The 26794-nt window shown below is 43.6% G+C and overlaps 1 protein-coding gene across 2 annotated transcripts in view; it reads right to left on the bottom strand.

The window, feature by feature from the left end:
* FNDC3A (fibronectin type III domain containing 3A) overlaps nt 1-26794 on the bottom strand; it is a 183689-nt gene that overhangs the window by 124916 nt on the left and 31979 nt on the right. For both annotated transcript variants that reach the window (XM_083169659.1, XM_083169660.1), the window contains exon 2: nt 19761-19901. In XM_083169659.1, coding sequence (XP_083025785.1) covers nt 19761-19880 — 120 coding nt within the window. In that variant the 5' untranslated portion in view covers nt 19881-19901. The remainder of the gene's footprint in view (nt 1-19760; nt 19902-26794) is intronic.

Below are 26794 nucleotides of genomic sequence, written 5' to 3'. Positions count from 1 at the left end.
CTATGGGCCTTATTCAGAGGGATACAGCTACTGCGCAATATGCTAATGTGGCAGGAGGCATCCTGGGCCAGTAGACGCCTGCTGCATGCTTGTGTGATCCGCTGCTGCATTGGAAAACGCAGCATCGGATCACTCTGTATGGCCATGTAACCTTGCAGAGGCCAGTAAATCTGCGTCACATGATCCAGGCACTGACCCAGGTAAGCCCATAAAATGAAGGAGACACTAGGAAATATTCTGCAGTTTAAAGGGCACGGCATCTGACAACAGATGTATCTAAATCATCAATTTACACACATCCCTCAAACAGGCCCCACATCTCTAAAGATCCATCAAACCTATATTAAATGTTGCTGCATATTAAAATAAAATCCTATATTAGTTAAAGCACTTATAACAACGGAAGGTAATGAAATAATCAGTGGAATATCCATACATTAGCTAAAAATACAACCCAAACTTCTAGGTCTGTCAAAATACAGACACTACTACATATGTATTTGTGAATGTGATGAGTAGCTTTTCTCATATTACTTGTATTCTAAGACTATAGAATACAACCTCATTCAGGATAACTCACGATCACTGCTCACCTGGAGTTTTGGGATATCCTCGGGATTACCAACCATCCCCACACCAACAGTGGGTGAAATACTCTGGTTACCCACACATCTATCCGAGGCTCCGCTACATCTGGAGGTACGCCACCCCCTTAAGAAAGCCCGGCTCAGATTGCAGAGGTTCCAGTGCTCCCCACAAGTGCCATCTCCAATACCTATTTGGTACCACATCCAATCCGGCTGTGAGCAAATCATTCCCAGACAAAGTGAATTGGCCCCTCACTTTGCCACAACATTACAGGAGAACCCAAATCTCCAGGTGTGGATCCACCCATCCAATTCCACTAACGGATTCTAAATACAGGACCTACCAATTGGACTGGACTTTTCTTACCGATCTAAGGGTGACTATATCAGTGTCATTTTTTTAATGTTATTTTTATTTGTCTCTACTTTAATCCATGTAAGAGTTTTTTAATAAATTGTACAATCTTTTTTTCACCATACACCTGACCATCTCAAATCGATTATTATATTATAAATGTTTATATAATTTTTCATTGTTTAGCGCAGTCAACCACTTCTTTTCCTTTGTTCATCATTGTATTGGGGTTGACTCCCCCTTTTCTAGACTGCTACCAACTCACACACCAGCGCCTTTTTGTGGATATCCGTATCCCCTTTTTCTTTGTCGATATTTATGGACCTGACTGTACTAAGCCCTGCAGAATGATAAAGGGGCGAGGGATCCAGTACCAGACAATCCGTTACTAAATTACACATTACAGACGGTTTGAAAAATGTGTTAGGAGCCGGTTGGTTGGTATTTTAGCTCTACTTTATCAACTCTCCAAGGCTTAGTACATCTGCCCTGAAGCCTCAAATTTAAGAAGAGAAAAAAACAATTCAGATGTTCAGTGAAGGTAATGAGTAGCAGCAGAATTTAATAAAATGTATAGCAGGGACCAAAAGCTGCAGTGAAACAGTGTTCTCTTTAGCCAGGAGACGCCTACAATTCACTTTAATCATCTGATAATAGATTTACCAATCTTGGGTGTGCAGTCACGCTATGATATACACCTTTGGCCATCAACCACCCAAGGTGAGTGTACATCAGATTGCGACAACACACACACCCAAGAGTAGTATATCTACCTTATAAAAAGGACTTTGTGATGAACTAGGGTGAAACAGAGACAGAATAGGAGGGAAAAAATGTTCAGATAAGGCTATTAAATTAGATTTATTTATTTTTTCAAAAGTTTTTTAATTACAAAACTCTGAATTATTTGTACACAGTACATATCACTGAGTACAATAAGTAATTAAAAAATTATGTAATAGTAAAGCATCAGAGAAAGGTATGTATTGATGGTAACAATGCATATATAGCTTGCAGCAGGGACCTTCAACCTCTATGTCTGTCTGTTTTACCTAGTTTGTTCTTTCAGTGTTGTCAACATTTGTAAAGCGCAACGGAATCTGCTGCGCTATATAAGAAACTGTAAATATTCCAATCCCTATCTGTAAAGGTGCAGACAACTTGACCCATATAATGCTGAGATTGATAGTAGGCAAAGGTAGAGGGAGCTATGAATTCAAATTTTTCAATTGCTTGAATAAATGTTAGAATTGTTTAGAGGAATTATCCATTAATTGAGCAATATAATTTATGCCTCTTGTTGACCCAAGAAGAAACGGATAAGAACCCTGACCCTGTTGAAATTCAGGATTTTTGAGGAACGGGAGAAATAAAGACTTGTGGGCATTCAACCCGTTTTTAAGTCTCAAAATGTGCCAAAGTTTCCGAGAGCTCCACAATAGTAGATTTTCTCTACTATTAGAAGTAGAAGTCTACTGGAATTTCTTGGTCGTGCATATGGAGCAATTGAGCTAAATTCACGTTTTGTAGAAATCCCTCTTCCAAGGACGAATTGGTGAAAAATCAGAGGTCTTGAAGATGGCGGAACAAGGCAGCATGATTATAGCTAGTTAGGTTTGGAAAGTTGATTCCCCCATTAAATGTGGGCTGTTGAAGTCTTATCAAGTCAAGTCTTATCTATAATGTTTGTGATTCCAAATAAATTTAACAAAATTTTTATTTATTTTAATGAATAACCTTTGATCTGGATAAAAGACGTTTAAGTAAACAATATAGTTAACATTTTTGAATCGGAAATGCATGTATGTCAGGGAGGCAGGGACAGGGCCTATTGATAACTGCTGTCACTAATAAGAAGTCCCAAACACTGACATAATACACTATTATTGGCCTTCCCAAACTACCAACATTGCAGGGTGTGTGGACCAACATGGCCTGGAGGAGAGTAGGCTGTGACTGGGTTTTTCTGCTCAAGCCCCGGACCCACGCCTGCTGACAAGAACAAAGGTTAGCAAATGCACAAGGATGCCCAATTAGTTCTGCACTGTGGGCCTTATTCTAGTTCACTCTTAGAGGCAAATTCCTTCTTAGATGGACAAAACCATGTGCACTGCAGGTGGGGCAGATGTAGCATGTGCAGAGAGAATTAGATTTGGGTGGGGTTTTTCTTCAAAGTGAGATCTATATTGCAGTGTAAAAATAAAGCAGTCAGTATTTTCCCTGCACAGACACAAAATAACTACCCCAAATCTAACTTGCTCTGTACCTGTTACATCTGCCCCCAGATGTAACAGGTACAGTGCACATGGTTTTGTCCATCTGAGAAGGCATTTGCCTCTAAGAGTGAACTAGAATAAGGCCCTATGTATGGACATTAACTTCTAAAGCAAGGATTACAGTAGTTGTACTAAAACTCTCGACTCCACCCTAATTATAACGTATGGTGGTAGTTACAAAAATAGTGTTTATTGTTTATACTGTGGAAAAGACCTGGAATGAAAAGAGTTTAAAATTAAATAACACAGCTTCACTATAATAGTCCATGGATAACTTTAAAAATGCTAAGTTGTTTACTGTGACTAAACCAGCAATTGTAGGTCAGCTCTTTAATGAATGTATTACATTGCAATAATGATGGGGAAAGCCCAATTACACACAACAAATTCACCTCACACAGTTCTAGGAGTAGTGGTAAGGGATCAGGGAGTTCATTTGTGTTATGAGATCAAGACCATTGACATGAAGCTGCAACCAAAATCTTTCCAATCCTCTGCCGGCACAGTAACTCCACAGTTAGTGATCAATCAGTACAAGAATAAAGTGCTGCTCTTACAAACACGACTGCTGGCAGCATTTAGGCTAGTCTAGGCATATGGCACTCATCCTGCTCCATGTACAAAGTTCCCCAAAGGATCCTAGTGGGGACCCAAATCACAGCACAGTGCAAGTCTAAAGCTCCCAGAGGGGTAAAAACATGTAAAATGCCTACACGGGAGGTGCAGCACCGAGCATAAAAAAAAAAAAATCAAAATAGAGCATGGCCTCCAACAGAAAATAGAACAGGAGATGATTCAAGTTCGGTACAATGTACAGAGATAAACGGAAAGATAGTGGTGCTGGTAGGGAAAGTTAGGCATTTGAAACAGTATGCAGTAAAAATCTAGTCATCGTCTGTGTTCTTCCTTCAAAGAACACTGGCCGTGCCAGATCGTTTAGCTCACATCGCTGGTGCATCGTTTGTGCTGAGCGATCTGTGCTAAACCGTATCGCTCAGCATGGGGCACCAGATACCCTGTGTGTAAAGGGCTTAAGTGCGATTGGGCGCAGTACGCTACCTGGTCATTTCTCTTTTGAAAAAGCCAACCTGTGAGCGGTGAAATGCGTTAAAAAGATTGGTGCCACATTCCAGTAGAGCGGTTAAGCCTGGATGTTCACGCAGCACACACAAGTCCACAACTGGTAAAGCGGTTACTATCGAGTAGCGAAGTGACGGAGTGCTCCCGAGATCCACCCTAGCAGTAGTGTCCGCCAAAGCCGTAAAGGTTGTACTGCACGGCGCCCCATTTCCCAGGACATCGACACATACAAGACTTTTATTACGGGCTATTCCTAGTCAGGGTGCAGCCTTTGGAACCGGCCACACCATTCTCTTCTGAACCTTATCTGGTTTGACGCACAGGAGAATAAGTGCCGACAATTTACTAGCCATTTCGGCTGTTCAGACTGGTGATATAATGGAGTCATTATTACACAATGAGCTGCTTTTCACTATCTGCTTTACATCAACCTGTTGTGGCTTTAACGAGCTCTAGGGCATTATTTGCTCACCATCCCCCCCCCCCCTCCCCCACAGCATATGATACAGCGAAGGAAAACCGCTTATAATTTATGTGAGCTATTAGCTCTATATAAACACATTGGCACTTCGTTAATCCAGTGGCTACAGTTTTATCATATCCTTAGTAAATAGACCCCTTGGTCGCCAATTGCGAACACCAAATAACCACATGATGTCGGGCAGTAGCCGCTACCACTATCTGGCTTCTTCACCGAGACCTTGAACAGGGCCAAAACTAGGTTGTGTGTTCCCGGGGCAAAGCAAACATTTTGGTAACTTCCCTCTCCCAAAGCTCCGGTTCAGCCTTCCTACTCTGCCTACCCTTACACTGGTTCGACTCTTAATCCAACCCAAATTACTCAGCCTCAAGTCATCTTAAATTAAAGCCGCACCACGTCGCCATTGCAATATTTTAAATCAATTGTGGTGGCTTACAGATCCAAAATAAAGAACATTGTGTCAGTCTTCAAATATATTTGGACCTGACTGTATAATTCACCGCTGAATGCCTGTATGTGTGAAGATAAAGGTTTGAGGAGAGAAGTGTAGAGAGCCTTTAGTATATTTACATTTACGGAAGTGTCACAATTTCAGTTTTATTGTCAGTATCTTTTCATTCTCTTGTCATAATACTTTATGTGGCCGCTAAATTTCCTTGTTTGAAGCAGATTTCGAGCCTGCTTTTATTCTCGCTAAAACAGCTTTGTTAAAATCTAAGCCGATGTCTTGAATTGAAATCTAAAGAAAGCTTAGAGTGAAATGTGCATACAGCAGATAAGATAGTGACATTTAGATTGCAATACATACCAAAAGTATCTTCACACACAAAAAATAAATCTTTACCGTGTAGAATACCAAGTGGAGAATATGAGAAGCTGTCTTACAAATCCCTTACAGCAGCAGACAGCTGTAGCATTTTCAATTCACATATTTTCCTACACCTTTATGGGGGCCTAGAGATGGAGCGCCTCTCAGCCAGCGCTGGGAATCGCCAGATTCCCTTAGCTGGCGATAGCTGGCGGAGAGGCGCTCCATCTGATGGGCAGGCACGAGTGTCTCACACGCTCGCGCATCCCAGTCACTCAGTAGTGGGGAGAGGAATCCATGCCCATCTCCGCTTCAGGCAGACGGGTGGTGTTAGGTCTACATAAGGGAAATATTTCATGACTTAACACAAATGGAGAGAGGAACTGTAGTAAATCATTACACCAATTTTTTTTTTTGTAAAAAAGGTTTTCATATAAAAGAGGGACGCACTTTTAAATGATCATCTAATCCAACCTATCAGTTGGTCCAATATTAGTAGGTTGTGTATGTCATCGCATAGTCTGGTTTTATCCAATCCTGATCGTCTGCTCATGTCAAAAGATTTTTCAATCTACCGAAATATCAGGAGACCTGATCGCCAATTACCTGACCAAAACAGAAGTGTGTATGTGCAGGTGACTGGACGGCCATATTCTGCTCTTAATATACAACTCAAGCGGCAGCACTGCACAGATCGGAGCCCGGTCTGGTGTAGGAGGAAAATAGGACATTTACTAAAATAGCACACTTACTAAATTAAAGAAAAAAGTTTGCTTGGTTGCTATGGGTCACGCAATGTTTCTTGCGGTGTAGCCAAATCAATCACAGTCTACCCCCTTTGCATCTGTATTGTGTGTTATGCTGGGCCACACATCAGACCAGCTTTCATCCAACCATCCAACTAGTTGCTTGGATGGAATAAAAATATGGTACTGTTTGGGAGCAAATGTAATATTTACTTCAGAAATTTGCTCCCAAAATCTGGAAAAAAATACAAAAACTGTTGCTCAGACACGGTACTGTAGTTGAATCTGTTTGATTTAAACAATTTAACTGAATGTTTCCATCCAAGCAACTAGTTGGATGGTTGGAGGAAAGTTGGTCTGATGTGTGGCCAGCGAGTAAATCAGATGCAGGAGAAATCCCAGAGCCAGCCTACTGCTAGCGCACTAATGATAACACAGAGAGCTACCAAAGGACTTCCATGAATACAGGATCAGAAAAGGACAGTCTGCAGCGCAACAGATAACAGGCTGACGCATTACATATACATTTATGGATGCTAAAATTATATTTACATTATATGAAAATTTATATTTAATAATGACTAAGAAAATAAACAAATAATCTGGTTTATAACCTGAAATGTAAAGGATCTGTTGATCCCTTATATATTACACACACACACACACTGTACCATTGTCCTCTACTTAGACATCCTCACGAACATTGAACAGTGATCATGGAATATTGGGACCTGACCCCTACTGCAGACAATAGGGAACAGCAGCACAACGTGAGGAGATTGCCGTGAAGGCACTGGCGCCGACATTTACGCTAAATTAATTTTCTTACAGCTCAACCTTGCAAGTAAACCAATTGTGCATTACAAATAGACTGAGTCATAAACATGTTACTGAGCTAAGGGACATATGTGGGTGGGCATCTTATTAGCCCGCTGGCAAGGGGAATGGGCTAGGCAGCGCTGTGATCTCACCAGTTCCTGAAAGATGAAGATAAGATACGGAGCCCCAGTGCTCAGTGCGGTGCTTTAGGATAACAGTGAGGAATGTGCTGCTCATAACTTCATTTCCCTGAATGAAGCTGTATCCTGGCAAAAGAAGCGCGAGAATAGTTTATTGTACCACTTAATCAAATTGAGTCTGATCTTCACTAGTTATTAGACAGTGTGCAGGATAATTACTAGAATGGGGGACTTAAAAGAAACAATTATGATAACAGACTACACAAGAAGTATTTAGTTAGAAATGTATTGTAAATGGTTGACAATTACAAAGTTAACATTTATAAAGTCGACAACACAATGTCGATATTGTTAAAAATGTCATCATGTTTAGGCTATAGGTGGGAAGATTACGGTTAGGCTGTGGGGACAGAGGTTAGGGATTAGGACAGGGCCGGCGCCACCACTAGGCAAATCTAGGCATTTGCCTAGGGCGCCGGCCACTGGAGGGCGGCATTTTGTGCCGCCCGGGTACCTGTCATGCGGCGCTGTGTATTTAAATCTGCCGGCGGAGGCAGCGGGGGTCCCTGCAGTCCATTAGAAATCACGAGCGCTATCCGCCGGGCTATGCGGAAGTGCTTCTAGTGTGAAAACTCTGGCAGCACGGCGCACGCTGATCTCAGCCAATCAGCGTGCTGCCAGTGTTTTCACACTAGAAGCGCTTCCGCATAGCCCGGCGGATAGCGCTCGTGATTTCTAATGGACTGCACTGCAGGGACCCCCGCTGCCTCCGCCGCCAGATTGAAATACACAACTCCGCAGGACAGGTACCCCCCCGGCACCGGGGCGCCCCCACCCCGACTCGCCTGGGGCGCTCCGGTGCCTTGCACCGGCCCTGGATTAGGGAAGAAATACGCACGTGACCAGGAAGTTGGTCACATGACTGTCAGGACCTAGAAGACTCTGCTGGAGCTGCTCTAGAAAAGGCAAGTCACTGCTGGGCTACAGAGGACAATATGTTGACATTCTAACAAGTCAACACGTCACCACTGATCGCCGTCAACTCCGATATCAGCAGCAGCGGGGACCTGGCCCGGGGGGCATCACAATTGCCGATGCCAGGGGGAAAAGGGAGTGACAATGGGGGTAGTGATTGTCATGCTGCAGCATGACCATCGTAAATGAGGACCTCTGCTCCCACGTGAACATGCAGGATGAGGGAGGAAGTCATTAAGGATATGGAGTGTACACACTAGGAGATATTGTAAACAATATCGCCTAGTGTGTATGGGGCTTTATGGTGTGTACGCACAGGGTGCCGGATGCGGTCCCGACAGTCATTTACCCGACGCCGGGATCCCGACTGTCAAAACGCCAACAGACCGGTGCCCGACGGCCACCCGCTATTTTCCCTCATGTAGGTCCACAACCCCCTCAGAGGGAGAATAGAATACCGTTCCCGCAGCGTGGCAAGCGCAAGGTAAAAAACCTGTGCGATCTGCATGCGATCCTGATGCGATTTTTACTAAATAGTCAAAATCTCATGCTGATTGTACCCGTGTGTACACACCGTTAGTTATGGCATAGTTGTATAGACTTCTCAATTTCTAGTTTATTGTAAAAGCTTGATCTTTTTATAGTAAAAAGCTATAAGTTGTCCAGAAGTAAAAATATTTGCTATTAGGCTAGAAAAAAAATCATCAGCTGTGATCTTCCCCGCGTGAATCACTGCTCTCTGTGTGATGTTTTACTGTATCTATCCTGGGATTTCACACATTATACTTTATTTGGGACAAAGATGGTCATCAGTGATAGTCCTTGTAGAGGCAAAATATTCTTTAGTCACATGGTTATAAACTGACTTTATATATATATATGGTAATGTTTAAGACCAAGGATAGTAGCACATGCTACATAACAAATTTTTTTTTTTTTTTAAACAAACCATCAAATTTAGAAGCAAAGCTTCATACAGTACATCTCAGAAAGTTATCAGGTCTTGGAGTGTTAATTCAGTTTGGATCAGATTGAGTTTTTTAACGATTTATTGGTGTCAGATGACACCTGCACACATGGACAGCCAAATTGTGTATTGATTTGAAAACATTCAAGAAGTGAACCCCCCACCCCAAAAAACAACAACTTTGTTTTAGATTCTTTGGGGAGAATCACCACTACCCAGTTCATTCTTTAAAAAAAAAAAAAAAAGTGGCAGTTGGGTTATTCCAGTTTTGAAGAATGGCCTCGTCATCCGTTTCTCTACTAGCCATTAGCAATCGTTTTCCACCACGGGTGATACAGGGATGAGTCGGAATAATCCCAAAGGTAGCCCATTCTTGATATTGACTTTTCTATCAGAGGTTAGTGCCATAACAAGGTATCCAGGGGATTCTGCCCTGCATCCAAGAAGGCCTTGGCCTTGGTACCAATATAGTGATGGACTCTAAGACAAGTTATGGGGTTAGGCTCTAGGGCTCCATGCTGAGTGATGCAGGCCAGGAAAAAATCACCCTTGTGTTTCCTGGCCGATCTGTGCTAAGTAGTGTTTAAATTAGCCCGGGACGGCTATTGACTAGATTTTGACTACATGTAGTCAAACTCTAATCAGACAGGATCACACATCGCTATCACTCATGGGTATACGTGATCCGTGCTTAATTTCTACGCAATATAGCCAGATTACTTAGAAAACATCTTAAAACCACCCCATGTGTATGCCCCTTAAGGAATATTTGATAAACATTGTGGCAGGTTTTTTTCTACAGCTGCAGCATTGTACTATTCAATTAAGGGAGAGAAAATGAGACACGATAAGTCACACACACCCCCAGAGAAAGTCAGATTTTTTATAAAATCGTTATTCTTAGGATCAACAGGACTTCTCTGGCACCTTTGCAAAAACACCCTAGTAACTAATTAAGTAAGTTTCCATTTAACTTAATTACTCACTCTTTGAAACGGTCTCTTCTCCCTCGTGTGTGTGTGTGTGTGTGTGTGTGTGTGTGTGTGTGTGTGTGTAAATCTCCCAGCAGCCATCTCCCTTATTAGCAGTGCCCTCTCCAGTGTACCAGCAGTAATCCAAAATTGTGTGCGAGGTCGAGGTCCACAAGCTTTATTTTTTTTTTTTGCTGCACACAATAGAATATCATGCAAAATTCCATATCTGGCTATAGCCTCCTGAAATGAGAGATGCATCTTGAGGGTGCCACCAAATCCCCGAGTTAAATCGGTTATTGATCAGCCAAATATTGAAAGGATGTTTCACTACCATTTTGGAATTCAGGATTAGCAATAAAAAGGAGAAAGAAGGACTTATGTGTGTTCAGCCAATGCTTACAATGAAGTGATAAACAAAGAGTTTGTGTAAATGTCTTGACTGTGCAGCCAGTCTTTAAGACACCGTAATACTGATGGCATAGGAATAAAGCATGAGACTAGGGAAGTTCAGTCCATTATTCATAAACGGCTGTACTTTTAATAAACTGATTCAGGGTCCCTTGCCATTAAACATACATTTGCGGAAAAATTATTGTAAATGTTGAATATCTTTTTTGGGGGTATAATGAAAGAGAGAGCATGGATTAGATAGAACTGTCTACGGAAAGAAATCATTTTAACCATAGCAGCTCTCCCCATCTATGTATATATAAAAGGCTAACTACTCCTCACCACCATGAGGTGAAGTACCGCCACTGACCACTAGAGGCCACTCGACAGGCCAAATGACTCCTTTGTGTGCTGAAAGATGTCAAAACAGAAAGTGAAAGCAGTTTTTGCCGGGTCACTGATCCAAATTTGCTGGATATGGGGAGAGAGAGAGAGAGAGAGAGCAGTGAAGACAGAGATTGGAGGTAGGAGCAGACAGGGACGGGGTAGGGTGGAGAGTTTTTGGGCTAAAAATGGTCACAGCTCAAAGTGAAAGTAAAAACTGTCAAAGCTCAAAGACCATTGCAGGAGCCGTCATTTTGACTAGTATATGCTAAAGGGGGTGCGCCTGCAGCACTCAAACTCAACCAACATTGCTCTTATGAGGATTATGAGGAATTAGTACTTCCAAATAAGTAAAATATTCTGATGACCAATAAATAGGCAATCCCTCACCCAAGGCCCAGCAGTGCACAAATGTACGTTTCTAATACCAAAACAGAGTCTGGGTTAAACCCAGCTCTTGGACTATAGAAATATGGTTTAAAAAATATATAAAAATGTTGGGAAAATGTTTCAATGTTCTTAACAAGTAATTATTGGTTGGCATTACTGCAGTGGAATAGTTAATAGTCATCACTACAGCACTGAAAAGGGATTATGTCCTGGTACTGGGAGTACTATTAGTAATGTATTTAATGCACTGAATGCCATTTAGGGACCCAACTTGTCTGTGACATTCTGTTAATGAAATGTTAAGTAAACATTTGGTGCAAGGCTAAATGGCCAATTGTCAATTGCTCCAAACAAAATTCCAGATTTTCATATCCAGATTCATTTTATAGTATGTATGGGCCTTAACCCTTTCAGGTCCAATGTCTAGTCAGGCTCAACAGCCCTAGCGCTAGTAGCAGATCCAATGGTGAGTCACTTTAAAATAAAGAACATTAACATCGATCAACATTTAATGTAGACCATGTTTGAATGAAAAATGGGGGAAAAAAATGACAATTCATTTAAAACATAATGTATTGCAGAAAAAAAAATTTGAATTGCAAAGGGTTAAGTCTACATTAGAGGGGGAAGTGCTTTTGCTGGAATACACAGCAAGATGTCATCTTCTCTTTTATCCTACCTTTGTGATGAGAGTTATGAACGTTTTCTCTATTTATTTATTGGAGCTACAAACACCATCCTGCTTCCAAAAATGCCGTTCTGTGACTACCATTTAAGTACCAAATCTTTGTAACTTCCTTGGGTTGAGCCCATTGTGTGCAAGGTTGCGCACTGCCCCAGCTACCAAGCGCAACACTAGTCCATAGTAAGCATCCAGCAGGGAAGTAACATCACAAAAAAGCTTTTCTACACTCAAGCAATCCATTCAAAATGGTCATAGCTGGATGGCTAATAGACAATAACTAGGTGCTGTAAAACAGTCAATACATTGACATACATATGGTCAACATGGTCAAAATGTCAACACAAGTGAGAGGTCAAGTGAGAGGTCAAGATAGCTATGGTGGACACATGGAAAGGTCAACATGACCTTTTAGGGATATTTTTTAAATATATCCATGTGGACACCTATTGGGAACAGGAAAGTGTGCCAAGCACTGTGAGGTACCTGGGACCCAAAGCTAGGCGAGCAAGGCGACACAAACGACACTTGAAATATTGAATATGTACAATAATGTGAGAGCAACATTACACCACACCCCCACAGTGGTTTCACCTATGGAGCGGTCAATACGAAAACACCTGGATGAACAAAGTTCTAAAAACCTTGTCCATCAGATGCCACAGTAAAGGAACCTCCATGTGCATCCATTAGAACTGCTTCTCCTAATTGAATGTGGTTGCGTAGTTTATCATGTGTTGACATTCCACAATTCATAACATTTAGGACTAGATGCAAAATCCAGAAAATACTGAGGAATATCGTCCTTCACCTAAAGCAGTGGTTCACAATCTTTTTTTTTTTTTTTTTTAATCACAGCACCCCAGAGTATCAGAATTTTTTTTTATGGCACCCCTAGTTTCTCATTGAGAAAGTGAAAAAATATCAAGTTAAGTAAATCGTGTTTTGGATATTTAATCATTGGGGTCAGTTATGTGGTAATGCAAAGAATTCACTTCTGTTTGTCCACTATTTGCCTTTTCCATTGGTCCTAAATAATTCTAATTGGTCTAATTAGCAGAATCTAGCAATTGCATTTAAATATTACCCATGTGGTGAGAATTATGAATGAAACTCCTAATATATATATATATATATATATATATATATATATATATATATATATATATATATATATATATATATATATATATATATATATATACACCCAGAGGGATAATCTAAAGCACTGTAGTGAAAGAATGAGAAGCAGATTCTATAATTTGGCACTGATGAAGTCTATCTTTCACGCAAACAAACCTTATAAAAACCACAACGCCTGGAGTACTGTGCGCTCAAAGCCATGGAAAGACAAAGCACCTAGTAGAACCACTGGGTGGTTTCACGGATATCGGTTTCCATAGAAACAAAAGTTAAGAAATAACATTTGGACCATTCTTTTAAAAACACTTCAAGTTAGTGCAACAAAAACACAGAATCTGAAACATTAACGGATTAATTGTTCAAAGATAGTCTGGCCTTTTACTTCTCTAAGGGGGGTATTCAATGTTTAGTTCACGGTGGTCGAGGGCACACCACCCCACATCGCCTCACAGTGCAGGTCAGCAAGGGCGCTCACGCAGAAGGCCTGCACATGCGCAGTACTAATTATGTGCAGGCCCTAACCATCGTTCCCCTGTGCGCACACACGGGGAATTAGAATGAGGGGCCATGGGGCTAGAGGAGACAGCTGTGCGGCCAACCGATTATATAAATTGTGGCAAGAGAACAACCTCCCTGCAAGTGTGTGCAAGTGAATTGATGCGGTTTAGAAGGCAAATGGTGGTTACACCAAATATTGACTGGACATTTATCTCTCTTTATCACCCTTGCATTTATCTCTTGTTATGGCTTAATACATCTGCCCCATTGTAACAGATTTCCACAATGCACTCACATATTACATTAATGCTCCTTATAACCAGTGTTACCTCTAAGCTGTGCGCGTGTGCGCGCGCACACAACTCGCCAAGCATGCGCACAGACTTTACAACAAAGCGCACAAAGCAGCAGTGGTCCCCTTTTTGCAGTTGTGGACTAAATTAATGTATGTTTCACCCAATAACTACATCATGTGCTGTGTTTTGAATGTTTAAATGTTTTGAATGTTTAATATCATGTAGTTTTCCAGTTATATATAGAAGTGACACCCAAAAATAAAAATTTCCTTCCAAAGTTGCACAGCCAAAATCTTTTGCCGCACACAGCCTTCGTAAAATTAGAGGGAACATTGCTTATAACCCCACTTAGCTCTTTTCCCCATTGGAACCTGGCAGGAGCAATATACATTATGTAGATCCAGTTTTACAATCAAACTATATTATAGCTTGTGAGCAGGGTCTTATTACTACTTTGTGTGGTATTCAATTAAGCGTAATTTGTTTTACGCCAGTCGAAATATTTGCACTTTGTCTATGTTTTTAGGTCAAATTCTGACCTATTCAATTAGATTGAGGGTTTCTTGACTGTTAAAAAGCGTAAAGGTTGAACAACACGTGGATCAGCGAATTACTTGGTGATTCATGTGTTTTTGTCAGTCTGTTTTCGACCAGTTTTGAATCCTGTTTTGCCGATGCGAGCAGATGAGAGATCTACTTTGCAATAGATGAATTAAGACATCCTCTAACCTACAGGACTCTTCAATATCACTCACATCAGAAAACTGAATTATACACTCTCTATAAATGGGACAGCACTGCTCAGTGTCCAGCAAGAAGAGTATGGTAACGAAAATCAAGACAGATTCTTACATGGAGGACGGAATGTATTTACACTCTAAAGTGACATGAATAATGCATTTCCTATGTGGAGCTTTCAAAAAGATTGTTGCAGTTACTTTCATATATGCCAAATACTAGTCTCTGAAAAAAATAATAAAAAAAAATAAGGATTTTTATCACTATATTCATTTTCTAATATTGTGTAAAAAATTGCTACTTCGTGTTACAATCTGTATGCAAAGTGAAAGACGTTTAATGAATATACACAGTAGAATGAAATCATTATAAAGCAAACATGTTATTTGCAAAGGAAAAAGAACAAAACATTCTCAAAAAGGCTTCAATAAGTCCAGTCAGATCCGTGGCATGTCATATAAAATTTTAAAGGTACCCAACCGCTGGACAGTTTAGGGAACATTTAACTGCTGGCGACGATCTCATTCAAACGTGTTTCCTCTCCCATAGCGTTGCAGCAACGGCAATTACACAATAATTAAATTTCCTCTGGTGCATACACACTGTAAAAAAAATTTGGACCAATTTTGTTGAAAGACATTTCCATTGAACCCAGTGTCCTGGACGAAAGATGTTGATGAAAGATATTGATGACAGACAACGAATGATGATGCGCATACCCGCAAGTTGTTCATGAAGACTGTTCGTCAACTGTGCATGCAGCTCAATTTGGATATCTTTCAAAAAGAGCCTATAAACTGTAGCTAGATCTTTCGTCTTTCATCTGTCAACATCTTTTATCCAGGACACTGGGTTCAAGGGAAATGTCTTTCAACGAAATTGGTCAAAAAATTGTACAGTGTGTATGCACCTTTAGTGTTCAATGCCGCCACTTTTAATAGGTTTTAAAAATGTAGCTGGATATGCTTCGTGCAATCTGAGAACATTTAGGATTGGACCACACAGCAATTTTGCTGGACTGTTTTCACAGGACCTGCTTGGTAGGAAGGAGCTTGCATATGGTCTGAGCAGGATGAGCGTATTTCAAGTAGTAGAACACATACAATGGAATGTATGTACAGTATGTGTTCTACTCGAAACCCAGTCATAGCATTGGCAGGACATAAATCAGGTGAATGTGAAAAGTCTATTAAAAAAAAGAAATAACTTTAAAAAAAATAAAAAAAACAACACACACCAAAAAAAGAGAGACAATATTAAATACAAACTGAAACAAAAGACATCCTTAAATTACCCTTCTGCATCTTTACTCCCTTTTGTTAAATGCATTATTTATTATCACAGTCTATCAGAGAATGGGAAACTGCCTCACAGCTATTATTATTCCACATAAACTGAAGGTTAGTGAAATGCAGATCACATATCATTGAAGCTGCTTTTCACAGATATGGTCTGTAAGGCAATGTGTATATCACCCCCATAAATGCAGAAATGTGTAAGATAGAGCAGTGATTGTGCGGACTGATGAACTGTCAGATTCGCAACAGACTTCCTGTAACAAAGATACAGTATAGATAGATCGACTGGCAGATTATAATAAAGGTGAAACCGATATGCTTAAATTCAACAATTTGGGATGGGGCTGCCCTTCTTCAGGACACACAAGAAGAAAAAGGAGTCACTCCCCTCTGCCGGTATGTAGTGAACAAGAGAAAGTATGTGTTTGCACTAAGCACAGTGAATCTGGATGGACCGCGATGTCAGAAAAAAGCACAGAACTTCACAGGGTTGGGTAAAAAAATATTTTTTGGGGGTGATTTAAACCGTTTTTTTGTTTTGTTTTTTTTTAAGCATTTTTTTTGCATTCACGTTTTTAATGAAAAAAAAAGTAATTATGTTTGTTACAACATGATTACTGTGAAACAATGATAAGTACAGTATTAGAAGCTTGATCAACCATGTTTTAATGCTTTCTAACATGAACAATACAAGTAAACATGAAGATTAACTATAAAGCGTTTCTCTGTGTATTACCTATTTAATGTGTTGGAGTTGTTGTCTCTTTAGGATTGTGGGCCAGATTCTTGAAGCTTCAAAAGTGATAAAATGGAGAGTGATAAACAGCCAGCCAATCAGCTCCTGTCTGACATTTTTCAAACACAGTCTGTGATATGGAGGGTAGGAGCTAATGGGCTGGCTGTTTATCACTCTCCCTTTTATCTCTTTTGAAGCTTAGAGAATCTGGCCCTGTGAGTGTTAACTGTGATTTTTTACTGTCCTATGGGAATGTTGGGGGATAATCTTGATGCTAGGCAGATTTAGCACCTCTTACCTGATTCTCCTCCCTATCGGACCCATGTACAATTAAATATTTTAGGCTAATTCCCCAAAAAACCCAATTTTCCAGGGTTAACTGCAAATATCAAGTAACCCTGCATGTAACATGGAGGGACAGCAGCAGGAATCTCTGTCCCCTGCTGCTTTCCCTCTTGTCCTGCTCACAGTCATTTCCCCGTAGGTTTTTATGGGGGGGATGATACTGGCCAATGTAACATCTCGCCCAGATAGCATTGCATATGCAATCCTATAGTAAATAGGCTCCTATACCTGTGTTGTGTGTGTGAGTTACTGCAATGGTTTGTTTACTTAGATGAAGGCCACAAGCAACAAGAATGTGGATTTGGTACTTGTTTCCTAGCACGGCGCCCATCTCGTTGATTGTATGCCTTAAATTTAAGGCACTTAAGGCATACAATCAACGCGATGGACCCGATTTTCTGTCAATCACCAGCTAATTTGCCGGTGAAAGAGAAAATCGCGTTGATCGCGTCCATTGCGGCCACTAATAAGGGGCCGCGATGCGATCAACCCGATTTTACATAGGTGACAATGTGAAATTGTCCAATATGGCCAATTTCACATTGAATATGGTTAAAAAGTATGTTTAATGCCCCCCCCCCCCATTGTTAACGCCACTCCACTATTGACGCCAACCCGAAGCGTGGCGAGCGCAGCGAGACCACGAGGGGCGGCGGTACACGTCCTCCGACCTTTTCATACCCCCACTATCCACGTCAGCGTGGAGTTGATTTTATAAAGTGTGGCGAGCGTGGAGTTTTATAAAATCAACTCCACGCTGACGTGGATAGTGGGGGTATGAAAAGGTCGGAGGACGCGTACCGCTGCGCTCGCCACACTTCGGGTTGGCATCAATAGTGGGGTGGCGTTAACAATGGGGGGGCATGGTTTTAAAATGGGGGGGTTTGGGGCTTTTTACATTGAAATCAATGTAAAATCGGGTCTCTGGGCTTCTCCCGGAGAGGTGAAATCAAAAGTAGGCAAGTATGATATAGATCTATCTATCTATATCTATATCTATATATATTTTTTTTTAACCTGAATTGTCAGCTGTAGCTGTACTTTAATACAACTTGGCCTTTTCTATCACAGAAGGGATACAGCTGGCTCTGCTTGTTACATGTCATTGATAGAGATTGGAAGTAACATACGCACACAGCCAGATCTATTTAACTTTTAATGTACAATAAGGAACTGAATCTGAATCGAGAAAACCAAATTTGATTCCATTGCACGCAGTTTGTGATCCCTTGCACGTCACCCTCACAGTCCACAAATTAGATTGTGAAGTCAGTAGAACATAAACCAGAATACACTATCAGCACAATGAAGGGAGTGAAGAAATGTGTCATCTCTGCAGCAAGGGCACAACCTTGCTGTCATCTGGCAACCTGCCACTCGTGATCTTATATAGAGTGATCAAAGGGAAACAAAGTAACACATCCTAAAATAACCAATCCTATTACACAGGGAGATGGGAGGGCAGAGTACAGCTGGGTAAACCCCATATGACCCAGCGATGCAGCGATACAACGCATTCGCCGCACACGCTAAACAATCCGCTGTATGACGGCATGATGTGACATCACACGCTGCATGTAATACTGCATCGGTCGTGGAATAATCCTATTGCAGCACATACAATGGGACTAGTCAATGAACGACTATCGGTAACGACTGATTGTGTGTACACCTTATTCGATTTGTACAATATATTGTTCTGATATATCGTGCGTGGTTTGTGATAGTGGTTACGTAGCTAAAGGCTACCTTCGTGGACCATGATACAGCAATGCAGTAAATATTCCTTCAATTCCTCTAAGAACTGTGACATCACGGACTAGGCCACTTTTTACTTTATATGTCCTTTTAAATCATTTTAAATATTCTCCCCGTGGGTTAATTCTGGTTTCCTCCCACAATCCAAAAATACACTGGTAGGTTAATTGGCTCCCAACAAAATTAGCCTTGGAATGAATGAATGAATGTGTGTGTGTGTGTGTACAAGTGATAGAGAATATAGGAGGTTATTCTGGTTGATACGCTCGGACCGGATCCCACCTTGCAAATAGTGGTACACCAGACCGCCATTCGCGCGTTGCGTACATTCGCAATTGCTGTGAATGGATGTTTTACATAAACATCCATTTTCATGCCACTAGGGGCCAACCATCGAAAGATGTGGAAGGTGCATGCATATGTAAGGTTACTCAGAGCAACCTTACATATGCTTGCACGCTTGGGGGGGAAGTGGGCGGGCAGCTGACATCCGGTGATGTCAGCTGCTCGTCCGACACATGTCCGTCACAGCCTCGTTAGCATGAGCTGCATGTTCCCGTATGCTGATGGACCAGCCCGCCGCCCCATGCCCCCCCCCCCCACGCAACAGTTTGTGTAGAAATGCGTATGCGCAAAGCGCAATTATCGTTAGCGTGTGATCCCTGAATAAGGTCCATAGAGTGTAAGCTCCACTGGGGTAGGAACTGACGTGAATGTTCAAATGTTCTCTGTAAAGCGCTGCGGAATATGGGTGCGCTATATAAATAATTGTTAATAAATAATAATGTGCATTACACCAAGCCAAATGTATGACACTTGTTCTGCGTTTTCAGATCACCATTATAGACAGGAAGTACAACCGCCACTGCACACAAACAACATAAAAACTCTAACCTGTTGGCCGCCTTCTCCATTAACCATGGGTGCTGGAAGTAGAGAGATCTCCGTTGTCAGCAGCGCAGTGCTGTCCAGCGGTGGAGGATGATGCTCGGCCATCATAGATAAAACATACATTTACGAGGTTGGATTTAGTCCCTGCACAGGAAAAGAAACAGAAAACATTTAAAGATAAAGCATCTATTATCCTCTGTTTAACAGCAGCTGTAATACTGTAGTAATCTAAGCAAAGTTTGTATGAAAGCTCTGGACATGGGCACCAATTGTATATGAAAACCAGAGGGAGACACAAAGGGGATTATTCTGATTCACTCAGAAAGGCACAATCACTCTTTAATGGACAAAACCATGCTGCACTGCAGGTGGGGCTGATGTAACATGTGCAGAGAGAGTTCAATTTGGGTGGGGTTTTACATCAAACTGATATCTATATTGCAGTGTAAAAATAAAGCAGCTAGTATTTACCCTGCACATAAGCAATAAAACACCCAAATCTAACTCTCTCTGCACATGTTACATCTGCCCCACCTGCAGTGCATATGGTTTTGTCCATTAGAGAGTGATTGTGCCTTTCCGAGTGAATCAGAATAACCCCCAGAGAGTATAAGAAACATAATGGACGAGGTGCCTGATTTAATATGCCAGCTATATGCTGAAGCCAATCCTAAAGGGTAAATAAAAAAACTGAGGTACTCTTTACCTAGAAGGGCGCCCATCGCGGCCATCGCATGTACCAAAAAAATCGCTTGCGATGCGACCGACACGATTACCGCGATTTCCCATAGGGAACAATGTTAAATGTCCCAATTGACCCGATTTTCTATAGGGAACAATGTTAAAAGGCCCACAGAGGCCAAATAGGCACCCTGAAGTGTGAAATGGTCCCCCCAATTGTTAACGCCACCCCACGATCAACGTCAACCCGAAGCGTGGCGAGCGCAGCGAGCACGCGAGGGGCGGCGGTACGCGTCCTACGACCTTTTCATACCCCCACTATCCACGTCGGCGTGGAGTTGAGAATAGAAAGCGTGGCGAGCGCAGCGAGCCCCGCGAGGGGACGCGGACACCTTTGAAGCCCGCGAGGGGACGCGTATACCTGTGAAGGTGTCCGCTACGCTCGCCACGCTTCGGGCTCGGTGGCTCGCTGCGCTCGCCACACTTTCTATTCTCAACTCCACGCCGACGTGGATGGTGGGGGTATGAAAAGGTCGTAGGACGCGTACCGCCGCCGCTCGCCACGCTTCGGGTTGACGTTGATCGTGGGGTGGCGTTAACAATTGGGGGGGCCATTTCACACTTCAGGGTGCCTATTTGGCCTCTGTGGGCCATTTAACATTGTTCCCTATGGAAAATCGGGTCAATTGGGACATTTAACATTGTTCCCTATGGGAAATCGCGGTAATCGCGTTGGTCGCATCGCATGCGATTTTTTTTACCTTACGATGCCCACGATCAAAATCGTGGGCGCCCTTCTAGGTAAGCTGATGCCAGTCCCAGAAGGCATTATGCATGCAAGTCATTTTCATTCTAGTACTTTGCACAGGTCAACCCAGGTAATTCCTCTTTCCTGTCCGGGTGTCGTTCTCTGCTCTGGTGCTTCAAACACTTTTTGGGGTGTGGTATAAAAGGACAACAATGACTAGGTCAACCCCGAATGCAGAGCTGGCATGGGGCAGATTCTTTAGGAGCGACCGTACTGGGCACCGACCCCTAAGCGCGGCCGTCAGTCGGCCGCAATTTTAAATCAGCCGCCAGTAGAAGCAGGACGCCAGAATAAGGGGATGGAGAGGAGTGCGCTGCACTCTTCCCCTCACACACAGGCAGCTGCAGGACTCAGCGGTAACCACTGACCAGCACTGTGGTGGCATACAGTATGTGTAACTGGCAGCACTGTGGGGGCATACAGTATGTGTAACTGGCAGCACTGTGGGGGCATACAGTATGTGCAACTGGCAGCACTGTGGTGGCATACACTATGTGTTACTGGCAGCACTGTGGGGGCATACAGTATGTGTAACTGGCAGCACTGTGGGGGCATACAGTATGTGTAACTAGCAGCACTGTGGTGGCATACAGTATGTGTAACTGGCAGCACTGTGGTGGCATACAGTATGTGTAACTGGCAGCACTGTGGTGGCATACAGTATGTGTAACTGGCAGCACTGTGGTGGCATACAGTATGTGTAACTGGCAGCACTGTGGTGGCATACAGTATGTGCAACTGGCAGCACTGTGGTGGCATACAGTATGTGTAACTGGCAGCACTATGGTGGCATACAGTATGTGTAACTGGCAGCACTATGGGGGCATACAGTATGTGTAACTGGCAGCACTGTGGGGGCATACAGTATGTGTAACTGGCAGCACTGTGGGGGCATACAGTATGTGTAACTGGCAGCACTGTGGGGGCATACAGTATGTGTAACTGGCAGCACTGTGGGGGCATACAGTATGTGTAACTGCCAGCACTGTGGTGGCATACAGTATGTGTAACTGGCAGCACTGTGGTGGCATACAGTATGTGTAACTGGCAGCACTGTGGGGGCATACAGTATGTGTAACTGGCAGCACTGTGGTGGCATACAGTATGTTTAACTGGCAGCACTGTGGGGCATACACTATGTGTAACTAGCAGCACTGTGGTGGCATACACTATGTGTAACTGGCAGCACTGTGGGGGCATACAGTACGTCACTGTGGGGGCATACAGTATGTGTAACTGGCAGCACTGTGGGGGCATACAGTATGTGTAACTGGCAGCACTGTGGTGGCATACAGTATGTGTAACTGGCAGCACTGTGGTGGCATACAGTATGTGTAACTGGCAGCACTGTGGTGGCATACAGTATGTGTAACTGGCAGCACTGTGGGGGCATACAGTACGTGTAACTGGCAGCACTGTGGGGGCATACAGTATGTGTAACTGGCAGCACTGTGGGGGCATACAGTATGTGTAACTGGCAGCACTGTGGGGGCATGCAGTATGTGTAACTGGCAGCACTGTGGGGGCATACAGTATGTGTAACTGGCAGCACTGTGGGGGCATACAGTATGTAACTGGCAGCACTGTGGGGGCATACAGTATGTGTAACTGGCAGCACTGTGGGGGCATACAGTATGTGTAACTGGCAGCACTGTGGGGGCATGCAGTATGTGTAACTGGCAGCACTGTGGGGGCATACAGTATGTGTAACTGGCAGCACTGTGGGGGCATACAGTATGTGCAACTGGCAGCACTGTGGTGGCATACACTATGTGTTACTGGCAGCACTGTGGTGGCATACAGTATGTGTAACTGGCAGCACTGTGGGGGCATACAGTATGTAACTGGCAGCACTGTGGTGGCATACAGTATGTGTAACTGGCAGCACTGTGGTGGCATACAGTATGTGTAACTGGCAGCACTGTGGGGGCATACAGTATGTAACTGGCAGCACTGTGGGGGCATACAGTATGTGTAACTGGCAGCACTGTGGGGGCATACAGTATGTGTAACTGGCAGCACTGTGGTGGCATACAGTATGTGTAACTGGCAGCACTGTGGTGGCATACAGTATGTGTAACTGGCAGCACTGTGGGGGCATACAGTATGTGTAACTGGCAGCACTGTGGTGGCATACAGTATGTGTAACTGGCAGCACTGTGGGGGCATGCAGTATGTGTAACTGGCAGCACTGTGGGGGCATGCAGTATGTGTAACTGGCAGCACTGTGGGGGCATACAGTATGTGTAACTGGCAGCACTGTGGGGGCATACAGTATGTGTAACTGGCAGCACTGTGGGGGCATACAGTATGTGTAACTGGGAGCACTGTGGGGGCATACAGTATGTGTAACTGGCAGCACTGTGGGGGCATGCAGTATGTGTAACTGGCAGCACTGTGGGGGCATACAGTATGTGTAACTTGCAGCACTGTGGGGGCATACAGTATGTGTAACTGGCAGCACTGTGGGGGCATACAGTATGTGTAACTGGCAGCACTGTGGGGGCATACAGTATGTGTAACTGGCAGCACTGTGGGGGCATACAGTATGTGTAACTGGCAGCACTATACACTATGTGTAACTGGCAGCACTGTGGGGGCATACAGTATGTGTAACTGGCAGCACTGTGGTGGCATACAGTATGTGTAACTGGCAGCACTGTGGGGGCATACAGTATGTGTAACTGGCAGCACTGTGGGGGCATACAGTATGTGTAACTGGCAGCACTGTGGGGGCATACAGTATGTGTAACTGGCAGCACTGTGGGGGCATACACTATGTGTAACTGGCAGCACTGTGGGGGCATACACTATGTGTAACTGGCAGCACTGTGGGGGCATACAGTATGTGTAACTGGCAGCACTGTGGGGGCATACAGTATGTGTAACTGGCAGCACTGTGGTGGCATACAGTATGTGTAACTGGCAGCACTGTGGGGGCATACAGTATGTGTAACTGGCAGCACTGTGGTGGCATACAGTATGTGTAACTGGCAGCACTGTGGGGGCATACAGTATGTGTAACTGGCAGCACTGTGGGGGCATACAGTATGTGTAACTGGCAGCACTGTGGGGGCATACAGTATGTGTAACTGGCAGCACTGTGGGGGCATACAGTATGTGTAACTGGCAGCACTGTGGGGGCATACAGTATGTGTAACTGGGAGCACTGTGGTGGCATACAGTATGTGTAACTGGCAGCACTGTGGGGGCATACACTATGTGTAACTGGCAGCACTATACAGTATGTGTAACTGGCAGCACTGTGGGGGCATACAGTATGTGTAACTGGCAGCACTGTGGGGGCATACAGTATGTGTAACTGGCAGCACTGTGGGGGCATGCAGTATGTGTAACTGGCAGCACTGTGGGGGCATACAGTATGTGTAACTTGCAGCACTGTGGGGGCATACAGTATGTGTAACTGGCAGCACTGTGGGGGCATACAGTATGTGTAACTGGCAGCACTGTGGGGGCATACAGTATGTGTAACTGGCAGCACTGTGGGGGCATACAGTATGTGTAACTGGCAGCACTGTGGGGGCATACACTATGTGTAACTGGCAGCACTATACACTATGTGTAACTGGCAGCACTGTGGGGGCATGCAGTATGTGTAACTGGCAGCACTGTGGGGGCATACAGTATGTGTAACTTGCAGCACTGTGGGGGCATACAGTATGTGTAACTGGCAGCACTGTGGTGGCATACAGTATGTGTAACTGGCAGCACTGTGGGGGCATACAGTATGTGTAACTGGCAGCACTGTGGGGGCATACAGTATGTGTAACTGGCAGCACTGTGGGGGCATACAGTATGTGTAACTGGCAGCACTATACAGTATGTGTAACTGGCAGCACTGTGGGGGCATACAGTATGTGTAACTGGCAGCACTGTGGTGGTTTGCAGTATGTGTAACTGGCAGCACTGTGGGGGCATACAGTATGTGTAACTGGCAGCACTGTGGGGGCATACAGTATGTGTAACTGGCAGCACTGTGGGGGCATACAGTATGTGTAACTGGCAGCACTGTGGGGGCATACAGTATGTGTAACTGGCAGCACTGTGGGGGCATACAGTATGTGTAACTGGCAGCACTGTGGGGGCATACAGTATGTGTAACTGGCAGCACTGTGGGGGCATACAGTATGTGTAACTGGCAGCACTGTGGTGGCATACACTATGTGTAACTGGCAGCACTGTGGGGGCATACAGTATGTGTAACTGGCAGCACTGTGGGGGCATACACTATGTGTAACTGGCAGCACTATACACTATGTGTAACTGGCAGCACTGTGGGGGCATACAGTATGTGTAACTGGCAGCACTGTGGGGGCATACAGTATGTGTAACTGGCAGCACTGTGGTGGCATACAGTATGTGTAACTGGCAGCACTGTGGGGGCATACAGTATGTGTAACTGGCAGCACTGTGGGGGCATACAGTATGTGTAACTGGCAGCACTGTGGGGGCATACAGTATGTGTAACTGGCAGCACTATACAGTATGTGTAACTGGCAGCACTGTGGGGGCATACAGTATGTGTAACTGGCAGCACTGTGGGGGCATACAGTATGTGTAACTGGCAGCACTGTGGTGGCATACAGTATGTGTAACTGGCAGCACTATACAGTATGTTATACATTTGTGAGGCCACGCCCATTTTCCCAAGAGCAGGGGATGTTGACACTTGAGAAAAGTCAACACATGAAGATACCATCATGCAGCTGTCAAGGTTTTTGTTGGTCAAGTCGTCACCTGAGCGAATGGACTACCAATTAATGTACTACTTCACTCACCCTGCTGCGGGTCAAGTGCTTTTCTTGGCCCACTTTACCATTTCCTATAAGAGCCAAAGTCAGGTCAACCTTTGGACAATATGGTGTTGACCAATTACCTGTTAACTGAAAAATGTATCCTGATTCTGGTTGGCTTGCTAAACAGTGGTAGTTTGCTACTTAGCGAGCCTTTAAACATCGCCTGGCAGTCATGCGAATGTCAGCCCACCACCACCTGGCGAATATACCCAGCCATTCACAGGTTGCTAACAGATCAAAGTCAGTCGCTGCTGATTTAGACTCGCGGTGTCCTGGTCTGAGAACTGGGAGGGTGGCTGACTTCCTGTGACCTCAGCCGCCCGCCCTCGGAAGCCAGGTGCCCGCCCTCGCATGGAAACGCCAAACATTTTCTTGGGGGCACCCAGAGTGTAGAACGCCCTCATATTGCTACAGATATATTGGCGTGTTTGGTTGGGCAGAGTAGACGAATAATCAAATTTGGATTCATATGGCTCAATTCAATTAACCCTTTGAGTGCCAACAGCTCTGTGAGTGATGTGCAAAATATCCGCTGAAAACGCCAGTGTTGCTCACATTTGTTATATAAACACAAATAAAAAGGTGTAAAAAAAAAGGGATTATATTACCTATATAAAAGGTAAACATTACAGGTCATTATGATAAATAAATATTTTATTTGGTCAATTTTCACACCTATTTTAACAAATTCACTTGGCACTCAAAGGTGGAAATTTATACCCCTTTCACAT

This window comes from Crinia signifera, chromosome 2 (assembly GCF_055691185.1).
Source record: "Crinia signifera chromosome 2, ASM5569118v1, whole genome shotgun sequence".
NCBI classification, from domain to species: Eukaryota; Metazoa; Chordata; class Amphibia; order Anura; family Myobatrachidae; genus Crinia; species Crinia signifera.
Note: the sequence above shows the minus strand (reverse complement) of the source record. Positions and strands in the feature narration are given on the sequence as shown.